General features: G+C 32.7%; 1 protein-coding gene across 2 annotated transcripts in view; it reads right to left on the bottom strand.

Moving 5' to 3' along the window:
* The window catches only part of sff (BRSK family serine/threonine-protein kinase sugar-free frosting), a 46,344-nt gene that overhangs the window by 6,184 nt on the left and 12,967 nt on the right, over window positions 1-27,193 (bottom strand). For both annotated transcript variants that reach the window (XM_076399470.1, XM_076399471.1), the window contains exons 2-8: window positions 22,416-22,510; window positions 12,298-12,383; window positions 12,098-12,238; window positions 10,715-10,865; window positions 10,439-10,654; window positions 2,276-2,475; window positions 1,960-2,181 (exon numbers count right to left, since the gene is read on the bottom strand). In XM_076399470.1, coding sequence (XP_076255585.1) covers window positions 1,960-2,181; window positions 2,276-2,475; window positions 10,439-10,654; window positions 10,715-10,865; window positions 12,098-12,238; window positions 12,298-12,383; window positions 22,416-22,510 — 1,111 coding nt within the window. The remainder of the gene's footprint in view (window positions 1-1,959; window positions 2,182-2,275; window positions 2,476-10,438; window positions 10,655-10,714; window positions 10,866-12,097; window positions 12,239-12,297; window positions 12,384-22,415; window positions 22,511-27,193) is intronic.

Raw genomic sequence — 27,193 nt, 5'->3', positions numbered from 1 at the left:
AATCTTCTCTTTTAAACGTCTAATAGATCAAGTAATCTATATGTCCAGATTCAACGAAGCAACGCCAAGTTCAATAATTTAATAGCCATATTTACGAATAATCTTCGTTAAATATGCCGCCAATCACGATTCACGTCATTGCACTCTTTAATCTATTTAATCTATCGAAATAACAGAATCTTAGACCACAACGGCGGTACAGTGTAATAACATCATGAAGCACTCATCGGCATCAACTAGAATTGTAGAAATTATTTAGTCACTCTTCCATAGCAATAGAGGTAAAAAACAATCGAATCCAGTTATATCCGTCTATCAAAAGATAAGTTCAGTTCAATAAATAGGAATTTAAATCAGTTTTCTACTCCAATTTTTAGATATTAGTACTCAATTTTCAGATTTTAATAATCACCACCATTTTTGGGTTAGTAACAGAAGTAACAGCGCAGGCGTCGACATCGCTGAGGTGCTAGATGAATTAAAACTCGCTATAATATCACAACTAGCTCAATACCCAGAATCAACCAACTTCTCTTGACGCCGTTATTATACAAACTTAAACCAATCTTCAGACTTGCAAGTCCTGCAAGAGCCTGATTCGGACCACCAGCCAATTCTCTTGACAATCAGCGATTTTTTCCTGAGTACCATTCTCCCGAGAGAAAGAAAAATTACCTAGACTAGAAATTCTATTAGAGAGAATTACAAAAGACCGGATCAACTCCCCTGCAGCACTACAACAAGTAGTCATTAAGCTCACTCTAGATAATCAATCCTTTGTGGAAACAGCCACCAAATCCTGAAATGTAAAGCTTCCGCAAATAATCCTCTCGAACGAAATTAAAGAGCTAATTGGACATAAAAACCTGAGGATAAAAGCGTGACAGAATATGCGATCATAGAAGTAAAGAACAAGGTTAAAGCCTGAAAAGAAGGCAAATAGAACGCAGTTCAAATTTTAGGCAGCCACGAAATCTGCCGTAAAATATAACTTAGTTATAGTTTATATGAGTTGTTTAACACAATATCTAACAACTTTTTATTGTATCTGAACTACACAGGAATGTACCTTATTTTCTCTGATTTTATATTGTTATTGCTGATTGTTTAACATTGCAATTATTTAAATGTACAGCCAGGAAAAGTATAACCTAGAAGAAATAAAACTATTTATTTTTACATAATTCCTCCCAATTTTGCATTCACGAGGTAGTACATCCTGGTATCATCACGAAGACTACCCTCTCTACGGTCCTATCTAACCTAAATCTAAATGAGATCTAAGTCAAGATTAGTGTATTATGAATATATGGAGATAGAAATAATGCACGAGATAAATAAATCCAGTAGAAACCCTTTTCTAACTAAGCTTCACGCACCTACTATTAATATCTATCTATTATATCTGTTTTATATCCAAAAAACAGTCCATTCCTAACGTGTACAAAAGGAACAAGAATAACTAGCAGAGAGCATTGTAGATTGCCTAGATTGACTATATATAAGAGATATAAGATGGCATCAATGAAAATTTAAAAAATCAAATAGTTTGTCTCGTGTTCCAAAGTCAAAAACGGTGCTATTAATTTTGTCCCGTCCCGAATTATATGAAATTCGTAAAACCTACTATACAGTAACCGTTTTCTGAAAAGAGTAAATACTTATATCAAAATAAAGACCAAAATGAGGTGATTTTCAAGCCTCATTTACAAAACGATGTAATGTGTGCATACACTTTTTAATTTTCCAAAATATAAGCCAAGGACTGAAATACAATTGAAAGTGGAATACCGTGGTACTCCAATAATACTTATATTAAACAAATTAAAATTGTTCTTGATTAGAAACGTTATCGAAATCAAAAACGCCGTCTATAAATTCTCAACCATATAAACAAGAAAAATCACGCTGGTAACCAATCTTAATTAAACATTAACACTGGAATAATAATAATCTTACTTATAATGCGATCTTCTGGGCGTTAAAGGAGATCCTTCACTTATCTGGCCAAACTGCAAAGTAGTTTGCCCATTTACTCTACAAGTATCGATTCGTTTCTTGGGAGGATCAGCTGATTCATTAGTTCGTATTCTTAAGACCGAATCAGTGTCGTCTTCATAAGCAGGTCTACGCCTTTTTCGTTCCAAAAGAAGGAAGTAAATAACTTTTTCGGTATTGTGGCTGAAAAAAAATGGATTATATATATATATATATATATATATATATATATATATATATATATATATATATATATGTATATACTAGGTAATAATACCTAGGGCTAAGTAAGTGCTGAATTAATTTTTCTTTTTCCTTAAAACAACCCAAACTGCAGATTGCTTGTAAAACATCAGGATCTACAGCATCAATGGACGGTAAAACATGGGTCTGCACAACTTCCATCATTGGAAGTTCAAGTTCAAGTTCGCCTTTTCCGCCAGCGGTTACCCATGGGTGTTTATTAATTTCAGCTAACTGTAAAAAACAAAATAAATATTGTGCATTTTGAGATTACCATTTAAATATTCGTAATTTTTAACAAAAGCTAATATAATAATACCTAAAATACCAATATAACATATGAGTCATTCTCATATAACTATAATTTTCAACGACCTCGACAGAAAAATTGCATTTTTTTAAATCACATTATTATCTCTCAATACTCGAAATCTTTTTATGGTTACTTAAATTCATTACTTAATTTAATCATAATAGTACCTTAAACATGAACAACGTATCTCGCCTAGTCTGTACCCTAACAGGTTCTGTTCGTATAATTTTAACAAATTTTAAATTCATGGAAATCTAATCAACTATCAAAATAATTCATTTTAAAACTAGGAAAAACAACTCACTTTAATATACAATGTGGCAATATATGCTTATAGAACGCATAACGTATTTCTTCACAATCTTTTAGTAATACAAATTTCTGCAACCTTGATAACTGTAGTCATTGAAAATTGAGTATCTTGGATTGTTCAAAGATTTAAAACTTAATAGCATTATTATTCTGTTAGTGACGGCTGTTTGATAGAAGTTTAATCTTATATATAAAAATGAATCGCAAAATGTGTTGGTAAGCGCATAACTCAACAACGCCTGGACCAATTTGGCCAAATCTTTTTTTAAAATATTCGTTGAAGTTCAGGGATGGTTTTTACGGCGAGAAAAATTAGAATTATTGCTGGAAAAACCCTAAAAATAGCCATTTTCTTTTTTTGACAGATGACAGATGAATTGTCAACTGATACACGAAACAAATTCGTATATCGTGTTTTGTGCAGAGTGTTTGTTTAGTTCGTGATTAGTGAAAAAATAATTTATATTTGATTTGTAACTAAAACGTAGTCAATTTGAGCTTTATTGCTATGGTATAAAGTTCATATTAAATTACAAGCACTCACTGTTGTCTAAGCAATGTAGGTGTGTTCCTAACGTCAAAGATCATATCTATCAAAACAATGTGCGTGTGTGCGTTGGAGCACAGAATACGTCATTACATCAGTCAAACAAAAATCGCGTTACCAACAGTGTTTTATTATTTTTAATATCCAAATTTTAAATAAATAAAACAATTCGTACGGCTTAAAAGGATTTGAGTTCAAGTCATATCAAATTTAAAAAAAAAAGTTGTCTGTTACAGATGACTTTTGACAGATGACAGATGAATTGTCAACTGATACACGAAACAAATTCGTATATCGTGTTTTGTGCAGAGTGTTTAGTTAGTTAGTGTTTGTTTAGTTCGTGATTAGTGAAAAAATAATTTATATTTGATATGCCTCCTATAAGACGAAGCAATTTAGGTAGAAGAACCAGAAATGCTATAAACCAAGCTAATTACCGATCTAATCGTACTGCACAAGAACGTGACGACGGAAATGAACGTGAAAGAATTCGGATATCACAAACGCGTGAAGCGCGAGCGCGACATTCAACTAATAATCGCGCAAGTTTGAATCGAGCTGCTTTCAGTTACGATGTGTCAATTGACTACAGTAACTACCAATGTGTTGTTATTGGTTCTATGAACTTGGTTTGCTCACACTGTAAGGCATTAAAATATAAAAACGAAGCCAATGGATTGTGTTGCGCAAATGGTAAAGTGAAATTGATACCATTGGATCCACCACCAGAACCATTGTACTCATTGGTTTCAGGAATAGGAACAGATTCTATACACTTTTTGACACATATCCAACAATATAACAATTGCTTTCAAATGACTTCATTTGGGGCAACAAATGCAGTTCGGGAAAATTTTATGCCAACTTTCAAGGTATGTATTATAGCAGTTACTCATAATTATTTTAGCGAACAAAATTTTCTGTCACCAAAGTTAAGATGTGTTACTAATCTTCAATTTCTTAATCATTACGAAATATATCACTTAGTCATCATATTATATGGTGATTCAGTTTCAGTGACACTTTTATTATATTTTATATTTGATAGATATTAGTTAAAACTAAATATATACTTTTTAAGATCAAATATTATTTAAGTTTGATCACTGACAATCCATTAATTTATACCACACCATAATATTTTTTTATTTACAGATACAAGGGCAAATATATCACAGAGCAGGTTCACTGTTGCCAGTGTCAGATAGCGACAACAAATTCCTGCAAATTTATTTTATGGGCAATTCACCACAAGAAATTGATCTGCGTTGTGTACATAACAATTTAGTAAAGAGGTCTATTGTAGAACAATTACAAACTTTATTTCATCAACACAATCAATTGATTATATTGTTTAAAACTGCCCTGGATCTGATGCCATCCGATAATCACAAAATTGTAATCAGAGCTGATAAAACACCTGCAGGTCAACATACAAGACGTTTTAATGCACCAACTGTTGATGAAGTTGCTATCGTTGTAGTTGGAGAAAATTTGGAATCCCGTGATATTGTTTTACATCGTCGGAATGATCAATTACAACGTATAAAGGAAACACACCGCTCATATGATGCACTGCAATATCCCATTATATTTTGGCAAGGTGAAGATGGCTACGATTTATCAATAAAAATGATAAATCCCATTACAGGTAACTAAAATATTAGTTTAGCTATGGCGATAATATCTCAGTCACTATATTATGTAGTTGAATGTTATTAAAACAAAATCTGTTTACAGGTTCTGAAACCAACAAAAAAGTCAGTTCAATGAACTATTATTCACACCGCCTAATGATTCGGGAAAATGAAGATAATCACATATTGAAATGTCGGCGATTATATCACAAATATGTTGTTGACATGTATGTTAAAATTGAAACGGAGAGATTAACATTCATCAGGTTGAATCAAACCAAACTCCGATCTGAAGAGTATATTCACCTTCGAGATGCGATTAATACTGATGGAAATGCACAGAATGTCGGTCGGATGACTATTCTTCCAGCAACATACATCGGAAGCCCTCGGCATATGCACGAATATGCTCAAGATGCCATGTCGTATGTTCGTCATTATGGTACAGCAGATTTGTTCATCACATTTACATGCAATCCGCAATGGATAGAAATTAAGCAGGAGTTATTCCCTGGGCAATTACCCATTGATAGTCATGATATTACAGCCAGAGTCTTTAGACAAAAGTTGAAATCTTTAATGAATTTCATCGTAAAACATAATGTGTTTGGTGAGACACGCTGCTGGATGTATTCTGTGGAGTGGCAGAAACGAGGATTGCCACATGCACACATTTTGATTTGGTTGGTTGAAAAGATAAGGCCAAATGAAGTTGATGCAGTGATATCAGCTGAAATCCCTAATGTACAAGTAGATCCTGGATTGCATGAGGTAGTTATCTAAAACATGATACATGGTCCCTGTGGAACTGTTCAAAACGATATCCACGGACATTAATATCAGAAACAATTACTGGTAATGACGGTTATCCATTGTATCATCACAGATCGACAGCAGACAATGGAAAATCAACAATTGTCAAATTAAATCAACAAGATATTGAAATAGATAATCGTTGGATTGTTCCATATTCACCCATTTTATCAAAGACATTCAAAGCACACATCAACGTTGAATCTTGCCATTCAGTGAAATCGATTAAATACATTTGCAAATATGTAACCAAAGGGAGTGATATGGCTGTGATTGGAATTGGTGCAGAGAATTCTAATGATGAAGTTACCCAATACCAAATGGGCCGCTATGTCAGTAGTAATGAAGCAGTTTGGCGAATATTTTCTTTTCCTATTCATGAGAGACACCCTTCTGTTGTTCACTTAGCTGTGCATTTAGAAAATGGACAAAGAGTGTATTTTACAGCACAGAACGCAGTACAAAGAGCTGCTCAGCCACCATCTACTACATTAACCAGTTTTTTTGAGACATGCCAAAACGATGATTTCGCACAAACATTGCTATATTCTGAAATGCCAAAATATTATACCTGGAATCAATCCTCAAGGAGATTTATACGACGGAAACAAGGAAAACCAGTTCCAGGATATACAGATGTATATTCCACCGATGCGATTGGCCGGATTTATTCAGTACATCCAAGCAATGATGAATGTTTTTATTTACGACTGCTATTAGTCAATGTACGTGGCCCAACATCATTCCAACAGTTACGAACTGTTGATGGTGAATTGTGTGGATCCTACAGAGAAGCCTGTCAACGTTTGCAATTGCTTGAAAATGACGCTCATTGGGATCAAACTCTCAATAATGCTGTAATATCATCACACGCTCATCAAATACGAACATTGTTTTCTATAATCATATCTACATGCTTCCCATCAAACCCAATTGATTTGTGGATGAAGTACAAAGATTATATGTGTGATGATATTTTGTATCAAATACGGAATAGAATGGGAAATCCAAATATACAAATCAGTGAAGAAATTTACAATGAAGCATTGATTTCAATTGAGGACATGTGCTTGATAATGTCAAACAAACTATTAATTCAATTAGGCCTGACCGCGCCCAATCGTCCAATGCATGACGCTTTTAACCAAGAGTTGCATCGAGAAAGACTGTATGATCTCAACGCTTTGAAACAATTAATTCAAACAAATCTTCCACTGTTAAATGAACAACAGAAGTATGTATTTGAAACTCTTATGAAAGTAACAAATGATGAAACTGGAGGGATTTACTTCTTAGATGCACCTGGTGGTACAGGAAAAACTTTTTTGATTTCATTAATATTAGCAACAATTCGCTCACAAAATAAAATTGCACTTGCACTCGCTTCGTCGGGAATCGCAGCAACATTGCTTGAAGGTGGTCGAACAGCCCATTCAGCACTAAAATTGCCATTAAATATGCAAAGCAATGAAACTCCAACCTGCAACGTTTCGAAGAACTCTGCAATGGCAAAGGTTTTGCAGCAATGTAAATTGATTGTTTGGGATGAATGCACGATGGCACATAAAAAATCTTTGGAGGCTTTAGACAGAACCTTAAAAGATCTACGTAGCAATAATAACCGATTTGGTGGTGCAATGATTTTATTAGAAGGAGATTTTCGTCAAACATTGCCAGTGATTCCACGATCAACGCCAGCTGATGAACTCAATGCATGTCTAAAGTCCTCCAATTTGTGGAAACATGTCAAAGTACTTCATTTAAGCAAGAATATGCGTGTCGAGTTGCAAAATGACCAATCTGGAAACATATTCTCTAAACAACTCATTGACATTGGTAATGGCAAATTTCCTATAGACATGTTGACTGGCTGCATTAACTTTCCTCAAAGTTTTTGTCAGTTAACTCGATCAAAAGATGAACTTATTCAGAAGGTGTTTCCAGTTGTTTCTCAAAATTACAGAAACCATGATTGGTTGAGCGAACGAGCTATACTGGCTGCAAAAAACATAGATGTAAATGAATTAGATTTCAAAATTCAAGAACAAATTACAGGCGAATTGAGGATATATAAATCAGTTGATTCGGCTACTAATCAAGATGATGTAGTCAACTATCCACCGGAATTTTTAAACTCGCTGGATTTGCCAGGATTGCCACCTCACAATCTTCAATTAAAGGTTGGATCGGTGGTTATAATGTTGCGAAATATCAACCAACCGCGTCTTTGCAACGGTACACGGTTAGCGATAAAAAAATTACTAAACAATGTGATAGAAGCAACTATACTCAAAGGAAAGTATAAAGGAGAAGATGTTCTCATACCGCGCATCCCAATGATTCCGACTGATGTGCCATTTGAGTTTAAACGACTACAGTTTCCAGTGCGGCTGGCTTTTGCTATGACTATAAACAAGTCCCAGGGGCAATCATTAAGTGTTTGTGGTATTAATCTAGAAAACCCATGTTTCTCACATGGTCAATTGTATGTTGCCTGTTCCCGTGTTGGAAAACCATCAGATTTGTTTATCTATGCGCCAGGTAATCAAACAAAAAACATCGTATACCACAAAGCACTACAATGATAGTAATAATAATAATTATGATTCACATGATTAACAATAAAGCGATTACTTACTTTTCAATCCTTATATATGTTTTATTTAATTATTTTTTATTCACAACGCCGTATCACCAGGGTGATGGTTCTGTTCAGGAGAATTTTTTAAAATACGTAGGCACAAAAACTGCCACATTACAAATCTTTTTGACAGGACGAAGTCTGTCGGGTCAGCTAGTAATTAATAATTATATATTGAATAAATAAGTTTGATTCTTAAAAATCGTCCGTCCCTTCAAAATCAACTTTAATATCCTCTCCTATTCATAATATATCCCACCAGCACATCTAGTTTCTTACTTGTGTAAAATATCTCCTTTGATCTCTTATAAAACAAGATAAAGTTAATAAATTGACTGGCTACCTTGCAAATATGCAGAAATGAGTTGTTTCAATAAAAATGTTACATACTTTGATAAAAATTTATAAAATAACATTAACAAATAACATATGTCGTGTCGCTTTCATCGAGAAAAACCTCTTAACTTGTGAAGAATATGTGAGAGTTGACATGGTAACTATTAACAGAAACTAATAGGATTGCTTATGATTTATTCGAGTAACTGCTAATTTAGTTTCCAACACAGTTACTCGAGGCAACCCGGAAAAGGTATGTCGTCCAGTATCTGTTTCGGGTTTTTATAAGTAAGACTCCATCCTTAGGTTCTTGATTAAGGGGAAACGTGTTTTCTCTTTTAGTACTATACTATTAACTAACAATAAATAATAATACTATTATTTTATATATATAGTTCTATAAGTATATATTTAGAAAGGCCAATTCAGATTATTGTTATTGATATTTATTATGATATAGGATGGATGCTCACACGACTATTCTGACAATTTAATTCGTTCTTGAATTAACCCAAGTATCTAGCTCAAAAAAAATTAAAAATTTTATTCAATTTCAGTAAGATTTTTAAATTTATTGATGAAGTTATTGGTAATAACGTAATTCTGAAAGCGTTACCGGCATGTTTAATTTAAAAAAATATATAGTTTCAACATTTCTAACTAAACAAAACTGCAGTGGTGAAGCGTCCCGCATTGCAACTCTAAGGAATAAAATTAACTTGAATTGATAACATAATTCCAAAGACGTCATTTTCCTTGCAACTTTATAAATATATCACATACCAATCTTGCGATAATTGGAAATAATTATTAATTAAAGATAAATTGTCAAATCTGTCATTCTGCCAACAGATCTGCTGCCCAGTAAACCTAAATTAAATTAAAAGTATAATTTAAGTTACATTTCGATATTCGGTTTAATCAGAAACCTATTTTATTTTCATTGGTGTTTTTTGGTGTTTCATTGATTATTATTATTTAATTATTTTCATTAATGTTGAGTCAGTTTAATGTCAGTCGTCTATTTAATTGATTATAAACTTCAAACTGGCTGTCGCCATTTACGAATAAAATAATTTAAATCTTTTTAATAAAGAAATATTACATTTGTAAAATCAACTACCTGAACTTGAACAATGTAAAAACCTTGAGGCATGTCGAATTTTACATTGTAGTATACCGTCCTACAAAATACCAGAAAATATTATCTCAGATATTGCGAGGTGATAGCAGCGACGCCCAGTAAACGATAAGGAAAATTTGGCAACCTTAAGACGTGGATCTCAGATAGCATTGAAGGGTATTTTGAATTATTCAAATCAGACACTGCCCAAGCGTCCGCTCAGGAAATCCTCATATTAATAATTTTAGGATAAAAATTTTTAAAAAAACTTAAATACGCTTAATACTATGTTTTAATTTAGACTACCAATTATTTTTCAAGGTAATGTGTTTAGTGTTATTTCATACATCAAAATATACTATAATCTGCACTAGTTGTAAAGTCACTATAGCGATATTAAACGAATTTATTTTCACAATTAATGATGTTAATAATAAATTATACATATATACATATATAATAGAAGTATACATACCGTAAGTCTTTTCTCTGGATTGACTTCAATCATTCCCCTAAGTAAACTCTGACAATCGGGAGGCACGAAATGGGGGATATGAAATACTCCTCTCTTAACTTTCTCTAGCAATTGCCTAAGGTTATCATCATCAAAGGGCAACGCCCCGACCAAGAGAGCGTACAAGATGACGCCGCACGACCATACATCCGCTTTCCTCCCGTCGTATTTCTCCCCCTAAAAGACGTTTAAATTAATTTCATTATTATGTTTCTTTTAGTACTAAATAATTCATACCCTGATTACTTCAGGACATGCGTAATGGGGCGAACCACAACTGGTTTCTAGCATCGATCCCATTGGTTGTAAAGAGGCCATTCCAAAATCTGCTATTTTTATATTATTCTTTTCATCTAAGAGTAAGTTTTCTGGTTTTAGGTCTCTATGACTAAAAACAAAAAAACCTTTATGATTTAATTTAATGCTGTTTGATATACTATCACAAAAGCAAAATTCGCACAAGGAAAATTAAAAATATGTATATAATTACTCAGTGTTCGATATTATATCACAACAATATGGTTTCAATAGGAACTTTACAAAACATTCTATAAGATAAATTGAATTAAGTTCAATTGTGAGAAAAGAATTTCTAGAAATTATTTTAACCCTTTTTAGTGGGTTATTGAAATATGGGCATATAAATTAATTTTATAAGATTTATAACAGATGGTGTTACTGCGTATCGGGTGCATTTGTAACCAACTTCATGTTGAAGCATCACAGACAGACTTCACTTTTTAATATGTGTAATTTACTCAAGTGTGAGAAAATTTTATTTTCTCTGCGATGAAAGTGTCTAGATCTATACGGAGTAAATTGCATTTGCTAGAAGTTTGACATCGAATACTTTGTGTTATGTTTATGGTATCATGTGAATACTAGTTTCGAGGTTTTAAAAGTGGTGATTTTGATGCCGAAGACAAAGACAGTTTTACATCAGCCAAAAAAAAATTTAAAATAGGGATTTGAAGGCATTACTCGACGATGATCTGTGTCAATTGCAAAACGAGTATGCGGAATTGTTGAAAGTTTTTCACAAGAAACCATTTTCTATCGCTTGATGAACATAGCGATAATCCAAAAGCTTGGACATTGCGTGTAGTATGAATAGAGGGCAAGAGAAAATTCTGCATCAACGGCAAAATCTGAAAGTGAATCCATTTTAATTATCGTATAATTAAAAGACAAAAAATCATGGGATTACCTGGATGCGTCAATGGTTCTAAGCTAATGTTATGTATTTGGTGGGATCATCTTGGTGTGGTATACTATGAACTATTAGAACCTAATTAAATCAACAATGGGGATCGCTATCGACTTCAATTAACGCGTTTGAGCGAGCACTGTGTGAATAATCCCCCCATTTTTATTTGTTGTCTTTCTTCATATATCCACATATTATACATAATGTGCAAATCACGACCAAATTGGAATATTTCATTATAGAAATATTAATTCAGAACAATCAATAATTTATTAATATTTAAGAACAAATAAATAAATATGTTAATTAACTATGCTTGCTTAATTTTGTCCTTTGGCAAAAACACCAAAGAAAGTTGGATTCAACAAAAGCAATTTCAAATGTTGCATTCAATAAACTATCAAGTTACTTACCAAATAGAATGACTATGACAAAAATCTAGTGCTGATATTATTTGGCGAAAAAATCTTCGCGCTTCCTTTGGCGTGAGACGACCCTTTTTCACAAGATAATCAAACAACTCCCCACCTGAAACGTGCTCTAGCACTAAATATCTAGTGAAAAGAAAACACTGAAATGAATTATATATTTCTCAATCACAAGAAAAACTTACAAATATTTTTTATTTTCATAAACATCCGTTAATCCCAGAACGTGAGGATGATCTATTAATTTCATTATAGCTATTTCTCTTTCAACCTGTAACAAAGATAAAAATATTATTAGTCATTATGAAATATTCTTCTGCTATTACAATAATAACAAACAAGCAACTTTTTTATAGTTTTCTTACATATCTCAAAGAAAAGTTATGTGTTTTATCAACTTTTAAATACTTGATAAGGATACTGTTTGAATTGAAAACTGTGAATATTAGTTTTTGTGCTTTAGATATAGTGAATTGTCTGCAATTAGAAAAAAAATTTATTCAAAAATAATTAAATGGTATGCAATAGAAAATAAAATCACTTTGTAAAATATGACAAAACACGCCAAGATAGTTTCTGCACTGTATAAAAATTTTAAGTATCTGAAAAAGTAATATATATTTTTAAAATTTTGTAGAAATATTTTTTAATAAGCAACTCAATTAACAAATTTTCCGGTTATAAAAGTATTCTGATTCTCCAGTCTGATTCCGAGACTTGAACGTTATTAATCTGACATCTGTAAGCTTAATGAATTACTTCAAATGTAGGTAAAGGTATATTATAAATTTTTCTCTCCGGGATCAAAAGACACAAAATCAGAATATTATCCAAGACAAATAGGGAGATTAGCACTTATGTCCCAATTCTAAAAACGGAGACTCACCCAGTTGGTGCTCCGAAAATGTACAAAATTCCCTGTTATTGTCAACTGGAAAAACATTATCTCTGGCATGAAACAAAAACACTCCAAAAACCTCAACTAAGTAAAGTTTCGGAACAAAGAAGTCCATACAGAAGAAAACAAAGCTATTCAAGAGCAATGACGCATGATGCCCCGGAGTATATGTACCACATGGCATCACAGTAGACCGGTTCCTCTAGTGTAACAAGAAAGCAGAATAAGCAAAACTGATAAGATTAAAATTTTTCCGTATCGAGGGAATAGAAATACGAACTTCATTCTAGCAAGCTTTACTACGGTTGTGGAAAAAAACATATCGATACTTTTTATCAGTCCGTGTGTTTGAACTACTTCTAAGTGCCTGGACCGGTTTTGATGAATTTTTGTGTGGGTTTATGTAGATTCAAGAATAGTTATATTTTATTAAAATAAAAAAATAATATTAAAAGTAAAACGTGCTGTTTTAGACAGTGAAAGATCGAGCCAGATTTAACTTAATTGCAATTTTAAGTCCGTAAATATCGGTTAAATAGAACTACAGAAAAACGCTTGAGGGATAATGTAAATTTAAGAAAACTGATTGCAAATACATGTAAAAGTCGAGAGCAACACAAAAAACGTCTTCGAGCTAATAGATTGAGACAACGAGAGACACGTCGCGTTCTAATATGACACCGAAATAGATTATTCGTCACATGCACAAGAAAAAGACGTAAACATTGTCATGCAATTAAGTAGAAAGGTGTATCGGTCGATCTTTGCTGGGCATCTGGAAAAATATCACTTTCAATATTAAATATGCCACCATAACCATTAAAAACGCTATTAGGTGGAGCTACAGTTTTGCGTGAAATTCATAAATTGAATACTTGCTTCCAATTTACATCATTTTGAACAACAATTTTTTTTTCAGAATGAGGATGATCCTAATTTTGAATCAACGTTCAAGATTCAGGGCCAAGTATGCCATCAAACTGGTTCTTTGTTTTCAATGCTTGATACCGATCCAAAATTTTTGTTATCGAAATCTATGTTATGGGTAACGTTAATACGCAAAAATTAATACACGCTGTCTATACAAATGTATCAAGCAAATAGAGGAGAGATAAATGGTGGCAACTTTAGGGACGTTTTTGCAGAATCATAACCAATTCGTTCAGTTGTTCATCGCCGTTTTCAAAATTATCCATGATTTTTTTTTCAACTGTTCACTGTATTTTCCACCCAAAAAGGCTGATTTTGCCACAGTAGTCTGTGAGGAATTCGTTCGCCTTTCATTCGATAGACATATCCAAACAATTGCAATCTGTCTCTGAATTTGTTTCTTAACTCTACCTTGATTGTCGAATCTCGAAATTATTTTATTTCTAATAGGATCTACGAAAGAAACATGTGGAATTTTCCTCAACCATCGTGTTTGAAAGACCTCAATGCAAGATAATCTAAAGAGGCGTATTTTGTACACGTAACAACCTCTTTCCTTTCTTATAACTTCGAAGGTAGATGCTACTTTCGTCTCTTGAAATATTGATCCCAAATACTTAAACTCCTATGGCGAGAACTATATCGCAAATAATGCAAATAAGCCCCAATATGTGTACTAAATACAACGCTATCATCAGTTAGTTTCTTTTTAGCAATATCTAAATTTAGCTTAGATTTAGCTCCATTGTGTTCGTTCAAACTAAATATTGCAAATGGAAACAAAACATTACGCTCGAGTAAAATTGATATTATTATTTAATCATTGCAAATCTTTAATAAACTTATGTGTCTATTTATTTTTCATTATTCTCAAATAATAGTTATAGAATTATGTGGCCAAAAAGAGTTATATAATTGTTTGTGATTTTCCTTATATTATACTAATCTTTAGACTAAGTGAAATGTCACAGAAAATGTTCACATCAATATGTTAATATAAATATGATTTAATTAATTGTCGTAGTCAGTAGGACAATTCTGGTGAATCACATTCATCCTGCCTAGTGGTGTCCATTAGCATTGAAATGAAAATGCTGCAAAGACGTTTCAACAATTCATCGTCGACTGCAATTCTGCCTTACGTACGTCGACCACATCCTGGTTGAGTCCAAATCAGAGGAAGAGAGCCGCGAATACCTTCAGCAACTTGATGTAATAATGCACCAGTTTAAAAGTTGCTTCCTTGCAGCTTGCTTCAGATAAAGGGTCGGAACCACTCCTAAATATTACTTTTAGCAGCCAGAATCTAGAAACCTTTCAACGAAAAGACGAAGAAAATTTTCGATGAGTGTAACGAAGAACTCGTTCAAGCGACTCTATTGCTTTTTTTTTCAAAGAAACTAAGTATGTTTTACTTATAGTATAAAGGCTAAATATCGTAGAGTACAAATACAAGTACATATATGATTGCAAATTGCTAACGATCTATAATACTATTACACGATTTCGACACATGATTGAAGAACACTGGAAAGTGTCATGTAGAAAATCATCGTCTCTTGTCCAACTGTAAAGATCTACTGAGATAACAAAATACCAACTGCTAAAGTATTCTTAAAGCACGCCAGCGTCAAGACTGAAATTGAAAAATATTTAAATTTAACGAATAGTTTTCCATGAAAACTATTCAGGCTCATCACTGTTAAAACCATATTTAGCGGAGCAGCATTTCCCGGAAGTAGGGCACTGTGCAAAGAGTGGAAATGACATAGGAAATGCTACCATTCCTCTGTTGCGCAGTTATAATATTTAACACCGATTGAATTCACACTGTAGTATATCCAAAATAATAATACTCGCATCATCAAAGGAGCGTTGTCTACGATAACGCCTTTAGACTAGATGAGCCCTATCAGTCACACAGAAGAAGAAACTGATAAATGGTGGTTCCAATCACAAACAAGTGTTAGATAGATTGGAAATTAACAGTTTACGAGTAGTTATTGACTTGAATAGTGACTCAGAAAATGATAATGACTGAATGAGACTTTCGTGATATGGTATTATAATCCAATACTCAAAATTACGAGAACTGGGTGATGAGAGTGACAACTAAAGGGCGGTATACAATTAATATTACCATAACTAGACCAACGTATTATATAGTGTGAAAGAAAATATACATGATCAATTGATTAAAATATATGGGGAGAAAATAAATAATGTTTTGTAATACGGTAAATGCATTAAGAAAAATGTAATGGTTAAAACAGATTTTATGAAGAAAAATGTAAACAGAAAATAACGAAAAATGCAGTTATATCAAAGTGTCTTGAGATCGAAAAACAGCTTCGAAGGAAACAGGAACTAAACGTAAAAAGGTAAATATGCTCCTTAAAAAAGTAAAATACAGGTGTAATTAATTATTGTTATTAACAATTAGGTGTATTAGGTCCCCATGGGATACCACGAAAAAACTACCCGAAAAAACGCCTAGAACTCTATATCTTATCGTGATGTGCAAAATCGTTCAATGTAAATATGACTAATGAACTCTAACCTACAAGCTATTGTGGCTATGTTACTATTATAACTGTAGTTCGATAATATATGCACTGTAATATAATCTTAAAATAAATTATATTTGATAACATTACTTTTTTTTCATTATTTTATTCATGTTAGAATTTTGTTATATGCGAAAGCTAAAATCACGAGTCAATAAGAGTCAAAGTTAATGTGATAAATTTAGATGACGTGAGTGCACAGTCCTATTAGATAGACTATATGTGCGTTTCAGGACTACTTTGATTTCATATTAGGCATCAAAGATTTAATATAAAGCTCCAAAACATTGTCTTGATTAACAACAATGTCGAAATTTCTCTTTACTTTCGTAAAAAAAATACCGTTCATAACGCATCAAGAATTATATCGTATTCTTAAAATCCTGAAAACTCTTTTTAAAAATTCAAGGATTTTCACTGCTTACAGAGATGATCCCATTGAAGTGTCAACTACTATGGTAGAAGTTAAACGACAGCAATATGCATCAATCATCCAAATTACACGTATGCATTTCATTATAACAAAAACAGAGATTTTACAGTCGACATGTATTCAACAAACCTGGCAACAAACTATCATTCACAAGCAACGGACGGCTTAAAAAGGGCGAAGTGCCATTACATAAAAAATAGATACCCATATTTCCAGTAGGAAAAAGTAAATAAGCTGAAAATATTAGAAGATGAAATAATACATGCCTTATTAGATAACACGCCTCAAGAGATAGATCAGAGAGCGACAGTAGATATCAATACCAAAGACAGCATTTAGTGTAGTGCACGGACACCATGATTATTTGATGATGCCATTTGAATGAAAGAGCGCTCCTAGTGAACTATAGGTAACGTGAAAACACTAATTGTAAAAATGTGTATTGTTTACATGGGAAATATTATAGTCTACCCATCATCACTGCAAGAAATATGAACGATCATCAACAACAAAACCAACGTAGAATTATCAATTTTTAGGCACTCTAGTAACTCCTGAAGGAATCAGACAAACCCCAAAATAACTTCAATAAAAAAAAATTCCTAGAAGACCGAAGGAAAACAAATCATTTTTGAGATGATAAGTTGTCGCAGATTTATCAAGAACATCGTCAAGATAATCAAGCTGCTTACTAAGTGCCTAAAAAAGAACGCAAATACATAACATTCGATGAGGAATACTTCAGAGCAGTTCAAAAGAGAAATCACAAAACTACAAAAGAAACCAATTCTGATAATAAAAGCGGCCTTGGACACCGTGTTAAACCAAGCTCAAAATTAGATGCCTGTACAAACAAGATATATAATAAGTAAGAACTAAAATATTCGGTAATATTGCAAATTAAAATATGCGGTGCTATTGAAAACTAAATATGCTAGAATAGTGGCAGTACCTCAAATTAGTTGGAATTTCATGATGTAAAGCTATGAAACTGCGATAATAATAAGAAGTAAAACTCGAGCATGACAATCTCGTTTCGTAACTTTAAAACTTTTCTTATAATCATTAGCGATTGTAGATAATTTATAATAATGTGTATGAATAATTTGCAATAACCAACAACATTCAAGGCCAAACTGGGGATAAGCCAGCTTTGGTTTATCATAAGAAATATTGTATATTGCATGTTTTAAAGACAGCCAAGTGATATTTATAACTGAATGACATGACAATATAAATGCAATGAGTTCACAATCAATATTATACATAAAATTATAAACTAGCGCTTTCGTGTTTCTTCTTTCTCCACTCAATCAGATTGTGTCAAAGAAGTACGTCAATTATACTATAGCTAAATCCTAAAAACAACCTTGTATAAAAACCCAGCACCAAAACACATTAACTAACGAACTCTTTATGTAGCCAAATTTTTATTAACAAATAATAAGTAGCAAAAATTAGTTTACCTGAATAAGAGAAAGTAAACCCCCGGTAAAGGTATTGAAACACGACGTTTATAATCATGTAAAATACTTTCTCCTATTTGTTGATTATTATTTATAGTTCTGACCGGAAAATGACAATATATTAGGCCTATATATTAGTTTTAAAGATTTTTTATTTGAAGTTTTATTGTGAAAAATCGATACAATATATTTTATTCAAAATATTGTTCCTTGACAACCGCTACTTTTTCCCATCTTTCAGGCAATTTACGGATTCCATCTCGAAAGAACGATGTATCTTTTAAGGCTAACCAATCGATCGAATGGAATCGATCCATTTTTTTGGCATCTTTATAAGAAGTCTGATCACTGCTAAGATAGATCAGTGTGATCACGACTCGTATGTCGGAACAATTGGTAAACAGAAGAAGCAAGGTCTGGCGGGTATCACTTCCCACTTTAATGTTTACAAGTATGTTTTCCCCGGTTTTGGAACATGTTATTGAGCGTTGTCATGCTAAAGAATAACATTGTTGTGCCTTTTATCATATTTCGACCGCACAATTGTAATCGATAGCGATCCCCATTAATAGTTTCATCAAGTATTGATATAATATAGGTATATTTTTCTGGCTGTCCAGAACCCTCTTTGTCTGCTGTATCAAAATCACCATATTTAAAACGTCGGAATCAGTATTCACACATTGAAATCGATGGAGCATGATTGCATAAGCTTTACATAGGATTCAATGACCTTTAACTGTATATTACTGCTTTACAAGTTTTTATTCAGCCGGTGTTTTCTGTTCCTGTACGAATTTCTTCCACAAAGAGTATTCCGATAAACGACCGCGTCGACAGCCCCACATTCCGACCTACAAGACGAACATTCCTACAGATTAATACACAGTAGCACTATCGGTTGTAAATCCTTCAAAATTAATATATAGACCCATAGAAATAAACTGGGGGTCACTATACATTTCAAATTATATTCATCGGATGTTTTTGATACTTCATAAATGAATTATTAATAGATGTTGGATTAAATACTTCATCATTATTAAATTAGGCAACAAATCTTATATTAGTGACGTTTTGATAAATTTTACTGACATTAAATTCTAGCTACTATAAGTTTTACATTTTAATTCGGTTATAACAGGTCAATTCAAAAGTCCTCAGCCTACCATAGTAAAACACATTTTTTGGCAAAATTAGTTTTTTTTATTCAACATAATTCCCTTCAAGGGTAATACACTGATTATAGCGACCCTCCAACTTTTCGATAACATTTTTGTAGTATGATTTGTCCTTTGCTTCAAAATAGGCCTCAGTTTCGGCGATCACCTCTTCATTTGACGAAAATGTCTTCCTAGCGAGCATTCTTTTGAGATCTGAGAACAGGATATAGTCGCACTTTCTTTTTCTACAAATGCGGCCGTTTTTCGGCGATTTCGTCCTTCAAACGGTCCAATAGCGCTACGTAATAGTCGCTGTTGATGGTCCTTCCTTTTTCAAGGTATGCGCATCCCAAAATACAGACGCCATACCTTGCCAAACTGTTGCGTTTTCCCACGCTTTGGGGCGTATGTTCAGGGTGTGCAGTCCACTCGGATGACTGTCGATTGGTCTTCGGAGTGAAATGATGAAGCCATGTTTCATCCACTGTCATATATCGATGCAAAAATTCGGGTTAATTACGCTTAATCATCTTCAAACACTGCTCCGAATCATCAACTCGTCATTGTTTTGGTCAAAAGTGAGCTCGCGTGGCACCCACTTTGCGCAGACCTTTCTCATGCCCAAATATTCGTGAATGATATGATGTAGACGTTGAGTTGATATCTTTAGAGTGCCTTCTATTTCATTTAATTTCAATTTACGGTCATTTAAAATAATTTTGTGGATTTTTTTAAACGTTTTCGTCGATAACAACCTCTTTTGGGCGTCCACGGCGTTCACCGTCCTCGGTGCTCATTTCACCACGTCTAAACTTAGTATACCAATCCTTGATGGTTGATTTCCCTAGGGCAGTGTCCGGAAACTCGGAATCAAGCCAAGTTTTTGCTTCAACTGTATTTTTTCCCTTCAAAAAGCAATATTTTATCAACCCGCGAAATTCCTTTTTATCCATTTTTTTCACAATAACAAAAGTTGCTTCACTGAAAGTGCTATAATTCACAAACTAATGATCCGACAGCTATGAAATTTATACGTGCATCTTTTGAGGGTTAGGGTTAACTAAAAAACATATGAATTTAATTATAGTAGCGCCATATATGTGTCAGGCCGGGGACTTTTAAATTGACCTGTTATAAAACAAAATTAGAATGGTAGTATGACTGGTTAGAGTTTCAAACCGAGAGTACTACAAAACTGACTAAAGTACCTGTAGATCCATATAGCTACTATAATTTTTGCGGCCTTTACCCCCCCCCCCCCATAGAATTATACACTCCTCATAGAGTGCTCCTCAGAACCAGTTCCGTTAAGTCTATCGTACAACCTATCCATGCTCCAACCCAACACTCCTAGCAATAACTGAGAATCCCCACCTATCTCCAATATAATTTAATATATAATTTTTAAAAAATAATAAAATTTAAAAATAATAAATATATCAATAAATATGCGAAGGAATGGCATTTACAAATAGCTGTCGAAGTAATACTGATGAAATTTCCAATCTTCCAAATTAAAAAGCCTAGAAATAGGTATATGGAATAAAAACTATCTATGTAGTGGATTGCAGTCAAAAGAAGAGAAAGCAAAGATATCAATTATGATTGTAGCCGAAGTAATATTAAATGTAAACCATTCGAATGTGTCAAAGACGTATAAAATATATTATTTCTAATGCCTATGAAATCCTATATATTGCTTATTTTAGGGTTTACTTCATTCATTATTAAAAAAAATACAGTAGATCAGATGACTGAACAATATGGTCACAGTAGTATTACGACTTCCTCTCTATCATTGTATATTCAATCTAATCAAGTTGATATGGGGGTAGCAAAGAATTATTATAATAGCATTGTTAAGGAAGCATTGTTTACCATAACACCTTCAGTTGGATGAATTCGATAAGACATACAGTGGAAGAAATTAAAAATGGTGGAATCGTGAACATGGTTTAAACAGATTGGAAATTAACGGTTTAGTGATTGACTTGGATAGTGACTCGGAATGTGACAGCGACTAAAAAAAACTTTCAGGATATGTAATAATGCTATGCAATACTGGAAATGCCCAAGACAGAGTAATGAGAGTTGAAACAACAAAAATTATGCACATAATTAATAGAGTATAAATGTAGAAAATGGTATTGTAGGGTGTGAAAGATTTGTATGCATAGATATAATTGTAATTGCTCAGAATTAAACATGAGCATTCGGTTATAATGTATAAGGAGAGGATGAATACTAACTGTCTTATAGATAAGGTAAATGCATTAAGCAGAATTCAGTGATTAATTTTATCAAGAATGACGTACACAGCTAATAGCAAAAGAAAAAAATATTGAGTGATATCAAGATGACTTAACAAGTAAACACACCATAGAAGGAAACAAAATTAATGAAACATAAACTAACTCTAATGAAAGTAAAATACATTACTTTGATATATAATTGTTAATTAGGTGGATTAGGCCTCTAGGAGGATACCACTACATAAAAAAACCCTCCTAAAATTATAGCTCATGGCTGGTGGGGAAAAAAGTTCAAAGTAAATATATTAAAACAACTCTAACCTACAAACTATTATACCTGTGTTCTTAATTGTAGTTTTAAGTTCTTCGATAATATATGCATTAGATGTACTATAATGTTAAAATAAACTAATTATGTTTGATAACATTTTTGTTTCATTATTTTATTTAAACTATAATTTTGTTTTATGTTAAAGCCAAACTGAACTAAAACTCAAAGTTAATACGGCAACATTGCCAGGTTTTGACGTCACAAATTTAAATAACGTATGTACAAAATAACTTTGAATAGAGTATAAGTATATTAAGGCTTACCTTCATTAAAACGCTTTCACTCAGTTTTTCACGATTTATTATCTTAATTGCCACTTTCTTTCCAGTAACACAATGCACTCCCAGCTTGACCAACCCTAAAACAAAACATATTGTTGAAAAATATTAAAAAATACAGTATTAATAATAAGATGTTGGCATTATTATACGAATACTAATACACACTTTATTCCAAAACATAATCAGCCAATTCGAAGCCAGTTAGCCCTACGATATCGAAAAGACTGTTGGCTCTTACTTGCCCGGACAACTAATTTAAAGACCTATAATCATAATATTCTTCTCTCATTAATCATTCAAAAAGTAAATAAGGCTCTACTAAAAAATGGGTCTTAACACATAGAAAAAAGTGAATCTAAAAATAATCTATTGAAAACGACGGTGTTAAAATTGAATTAAAACCAAATTTTTATCGGAAACTAAAATCCCAGTCTACTTATATAATCAAATAAGCAAAACTTACCAAATATATGAATAAAAAATACATTATAAAAAATAATATAGTGGCCATATAGTATCTTCTAAAGTAGATTAGACAAAAAATATAATAAAATTAAATAGGTTGTTCAATAAATTAATATTTGCAATTGAAAAAGAAAAAACGGATTTATACTTTTACAAAAGATTTTATTTTCCAGTATAGTTTTTTTCAAACATCAATATGTTAATTCCAATAATTTTCTAATTATTAAATTACAAGGCTCGTGTTATTATAGTTTTGTAAAGCTTAGAAATTACGTAACTATTATAGTATATCTTTCGTTTGATCAAAAAAATCGTTTTCTATTTTCTTAAGCGTGAAAAAGGCCAAAAGTCAGAAGGAACAAAATCTAGAGATTGAACTGGGTATTGTTGTAAAATTGATATAAAACCAACGCTAAGCTTCTTTGTCTGGTTTCTGAAATCGCCTCAGAGTTGAAATGTCAGGTTCTCCCCACTTTCTGGCCTCTAAGCCTTATGGTGTTGTTATGTCTTTTTATATTCTCTTATTATTTATAAACGCTTTGAATTCTACTATCAGGTATAATTTTGCTTTATCGATTGCTGAAACCATTGTGCGCCAGCTTTTTAAAACTTAAATTTAAACTAACTTAAAATACGAGAATACTCATCAAATTCCTCTCGATGAACTTAAGTCTATTATTTGGAGATGATTCAGTGTTTTCTTTCAAAGCGTTAATTGCCTCCAAAATTTTTATGACATCTTAAAGACCCAAACCACCTACCAATATTTTTAAAAGAGCAGCATGCGATATTCATTTTTTCCATTGTTTAAAAATATCAAAACAAATGTTTAATAAATATTTTTTTATTATTTAATTAATACATTGTTACTAGTCGTTTCCGTCTAACCTACAATTTGTCTTTATGCTAACTTAAATCTAGGTATATAACTAGGAGGACCCATCGGCCCTAACTCAGTCTCTGGTGAAACAATGTTTATACATGTCACTGCTGAATTTTTAATATATGCACCTCACCACACAACACTACACAAGATCAGATGGTTTGATTCTTTTGAGTCTATATGTATCCTATATGTCTGTATGTATCCAAAAGTTGCAATATTTCAATATTTGTATGCGAATGGAGTCTGTCCTCATGCCCCCTTGCATTTTTCTTGATTTCTTGACTTACTGTGAGTATCTGAAGGTCTCGATGTAGGTAATCAGTCCTATATTATTTGGGTGCACCCGCAATTTCTATCAGGACTTTGTTCTGAAAATTTTGTATTTTGTTTATGTTACTCTTTGCAGAACATCCCCATAATTGACAATCTCCGTATGTCCATATAGGTTTCAATATTTGCTTATATAATAGCAATTTATTATGTACTGATAATTGTGATTTTCTTCCAATTAGCCAGTACATTTTCGTATATTTCAATTCCAGTTCTTTTCTTTTCTTCTTTATATGTTTCTTCCAGCGAAGTTTTGCATCGAGATTCATTCCGATTTATTTAGCGTTGTTGCTATATGGAATGATAGTGTTATTTAATGTTACTGGTGCTTGTACGGTATGTTTATAGGTGAACTGCACATGTACAGATTTACTTTCATTAATTCTTATTTTCCAAGCTTGTGTCCGGTTATTTATATTGTCACTTGCCTGCTGTAATTTTCATGAGGCTTCTTCACTATTGTCTTTGACAGCTATAATCGCAGTATCATCAGCAAATGTAGCCATCGTGATATTTTCCATTCGTGGTATATCACAAATGTAAAGTAGATAAAGCATTGGTCCCAGTACACTTTCTTGTGACACACCTGCTTTAGCTTCTTTTATTGTAGAGTAAGCTTCTTCTTGTTTGACTCTAAATATTCTGGTTGTAATGTATGATTTTAATAGTTAGGTGTGTTGTTTTGGTAGCATTTTCTCTAGTTTATGAACAAGGCCTTCATGCCAAACCTTATCGAAGGCTTGTACTACATCTAAGAATATAGCTGAGCATACTTTTTGACTTTCGTAGGCTTTTTCAATAACATCTGTTATTCTGTGGACCTGGTCAATTGTTGAGTGCTTGTTAATAAACCCAAACTGGTGTGTTGGTATTAGGTTTTTTCTCTCTATGATCGGTTTTATTCTTTTCAGCAGGAGTTTTTCAAAAACCTTAGATAATACTGGCAGCAGTGCTATAGGTCTATAGGCTTTTATTTCGTTTGGTGACTTCCCAGGTGTTGGGATCATTATAATTTCCGCCATCTTCCAAATGTCTGGGACATGTTTTAATCTAAATGCTGTATTGATCATGTTGGTGAGTTTTATAATTCCCTTTCTTGGTAATTTATGCAGTAATTCTCCTGTTATTTAATCATAGCCTGGTGATTTCCTGGGGTTAATGTCAGTTTTAATAACTTTGGTTAAGTCTTTCGGCGTGACTAATTCAATTATGTTCAATATTAGTTTCGTTTGGTTTGAAATTTTTTTCTAGATATTCAGCAAATGCTTCTGCTTTTTGGCGATTGTCACGTACCCAATTTCCGCATAGGTCTCTTATAGACGGACTGTGTAGACATAAGCGCTTTAGATATTTTGTGGCTTTCCAGAGTGAGTAATCAGTTTCTTTATCATCTGTTAAATTTCTGAGATAATCATTTATGGTGTTGTTTTTTATTTCCAGTATTTCTCTTTTCAGTCTTTGGGTTATATTGTTTAAACTGTTTTTATTTTCAGGTGTTCTGTTTTGTTGCCATTTTTTTCGTAATTTACGTTTTTTAGCTACCATTTTCTTCACTTCTTTTAGATAACTAATTTCTTTAGTTGTACTCCTAATTTCTGGAGTATTATTCCAAGCAGCTTGTTGTATATCTACTACGAATTTTTCTGCTTCAAGATTTAATTGTTCAGTTATCTTGAGGGGTACATTTAGTTGAATTCGTTTGTTCAATTCTTCAGAAAATCCTTCCCAGTCTGTTTTCTTGTTTGTTAACGTTGGGTTTCTTTTTTTTCTTATTATATTTTCGCTCAACGTTAGAATCACTGGCGTGTGATCTGAACTTAGCTAAAAATTTTCTTCGAGTTTTATATTGTTGGACGTTATGTTTCTTACTATGAAGAAATCTAACAGGTCTGGGGTTTTCTCTTGATCAGCCGGCCAATAGGTTGGTTTTCTAGATCCCCATCTTGTATTTTTTGCATTAAAATCACCTCCAATTATAAATTTTTCTCCCAAGTTGCTTAGGACATTCAAATAATTGTCCTTTTTTTGATTATATCTTGGTGGACAATAAATTGCGGCTATTGTAACCTTATATCTGCTTGATTTAAGAGTTACTGCTGTTACCTGATTTTTTGCTGTACTGAGCCCGGGTTCTTGATGGTGGGAAATGTTCTTTTTTATTATTATTGCACTTCCTCCTCTTGCGGTGTTAGCTGGATGTATGATATGATAGAATGTGTATCCTCTAAATTTTTTAAAGGATTCTTTTGTTAAATGGGTTTCTGATATTAGGCAAATATCAATTTATTGCATATCTAGGAATACTTGTAGGGTAGCGTGATGTTGCTGGATTCCATTAGCATTCCAAATTGCTATGCGAATATCTTTATTTGCCATTTCGGGTTTTTGGAGCCACAGGCCTAATGTTTTTCATTTCTAGTTTTTCAATCCTTTCGGAAAAATATTCGATCATTTTTTCTTGTCTGTCCAGCTTTCCTATTTTTTTAAGTAGCAATTCGTTGGTAGTTACTTCATCTTCCTTGGTGTCTCATTTGTTACTTTGACTGATACTTTGGGCATAAGTCATTTCACCATTAACGTTGTTATATTTTTTCGGTTGATACTTTTCACTCATTTTTTCTTGATGTTTAACTTGAGCTACTTTATTTCTCCTCTCTTGTAGTGTTTTAGCAACTACACATCCTCTATAACTTGCGGATACGCTTCATTGTAGTTTGCACATTTCGGCTTAACTTCTTTGGGTTTCTACACTCTGTGGTGATATGTTTACCTGAACATTTTACACATCTAGGTTCTCTTCTGCAGAATTTCTGTGTGTGACCATGCAATTGGCATCTTTTGAATTGCGGTATTAAGTTCGATTTTTTTAGAAGTTCGATTTTTATTTCGACCCCTAAAATTCTTTTAATACCAAAAATAGTTTTTGTGTCCGTATCATGTTCAAAGGCTAACATAAATAGAGGTAATGACTTCTTGTGGACTAAAATTTATCCTTTGTTATTTTTAATCTTTTCTTTTTTTAAATATTTGTCGCAATTAAGCTTTTAACCCCATTTTGGTTTAGTTCTGCGATATTTTT

The sequence above is a fragment of the Rhynchophorus ferrugineus genome, unplaced genomic scaffold (assembly GCF_030347505.1).
Source record: "Rhynchophorus ferrugineus isolate W39M unplaced genomic scaffold, kcgeb_rfMv2 rfM3, whole genome shotgun sequence".
Lineage (NCBI taxonomy): Eukaryota > Metazoa > Arthropoda > Insecta > Coleoptera > Curculionidae > Rhynchophorus > Rhynchophorus ferrugineus.
This window is presented reverse-complemented; position numbering and strand designations above follow the sequence as displayed.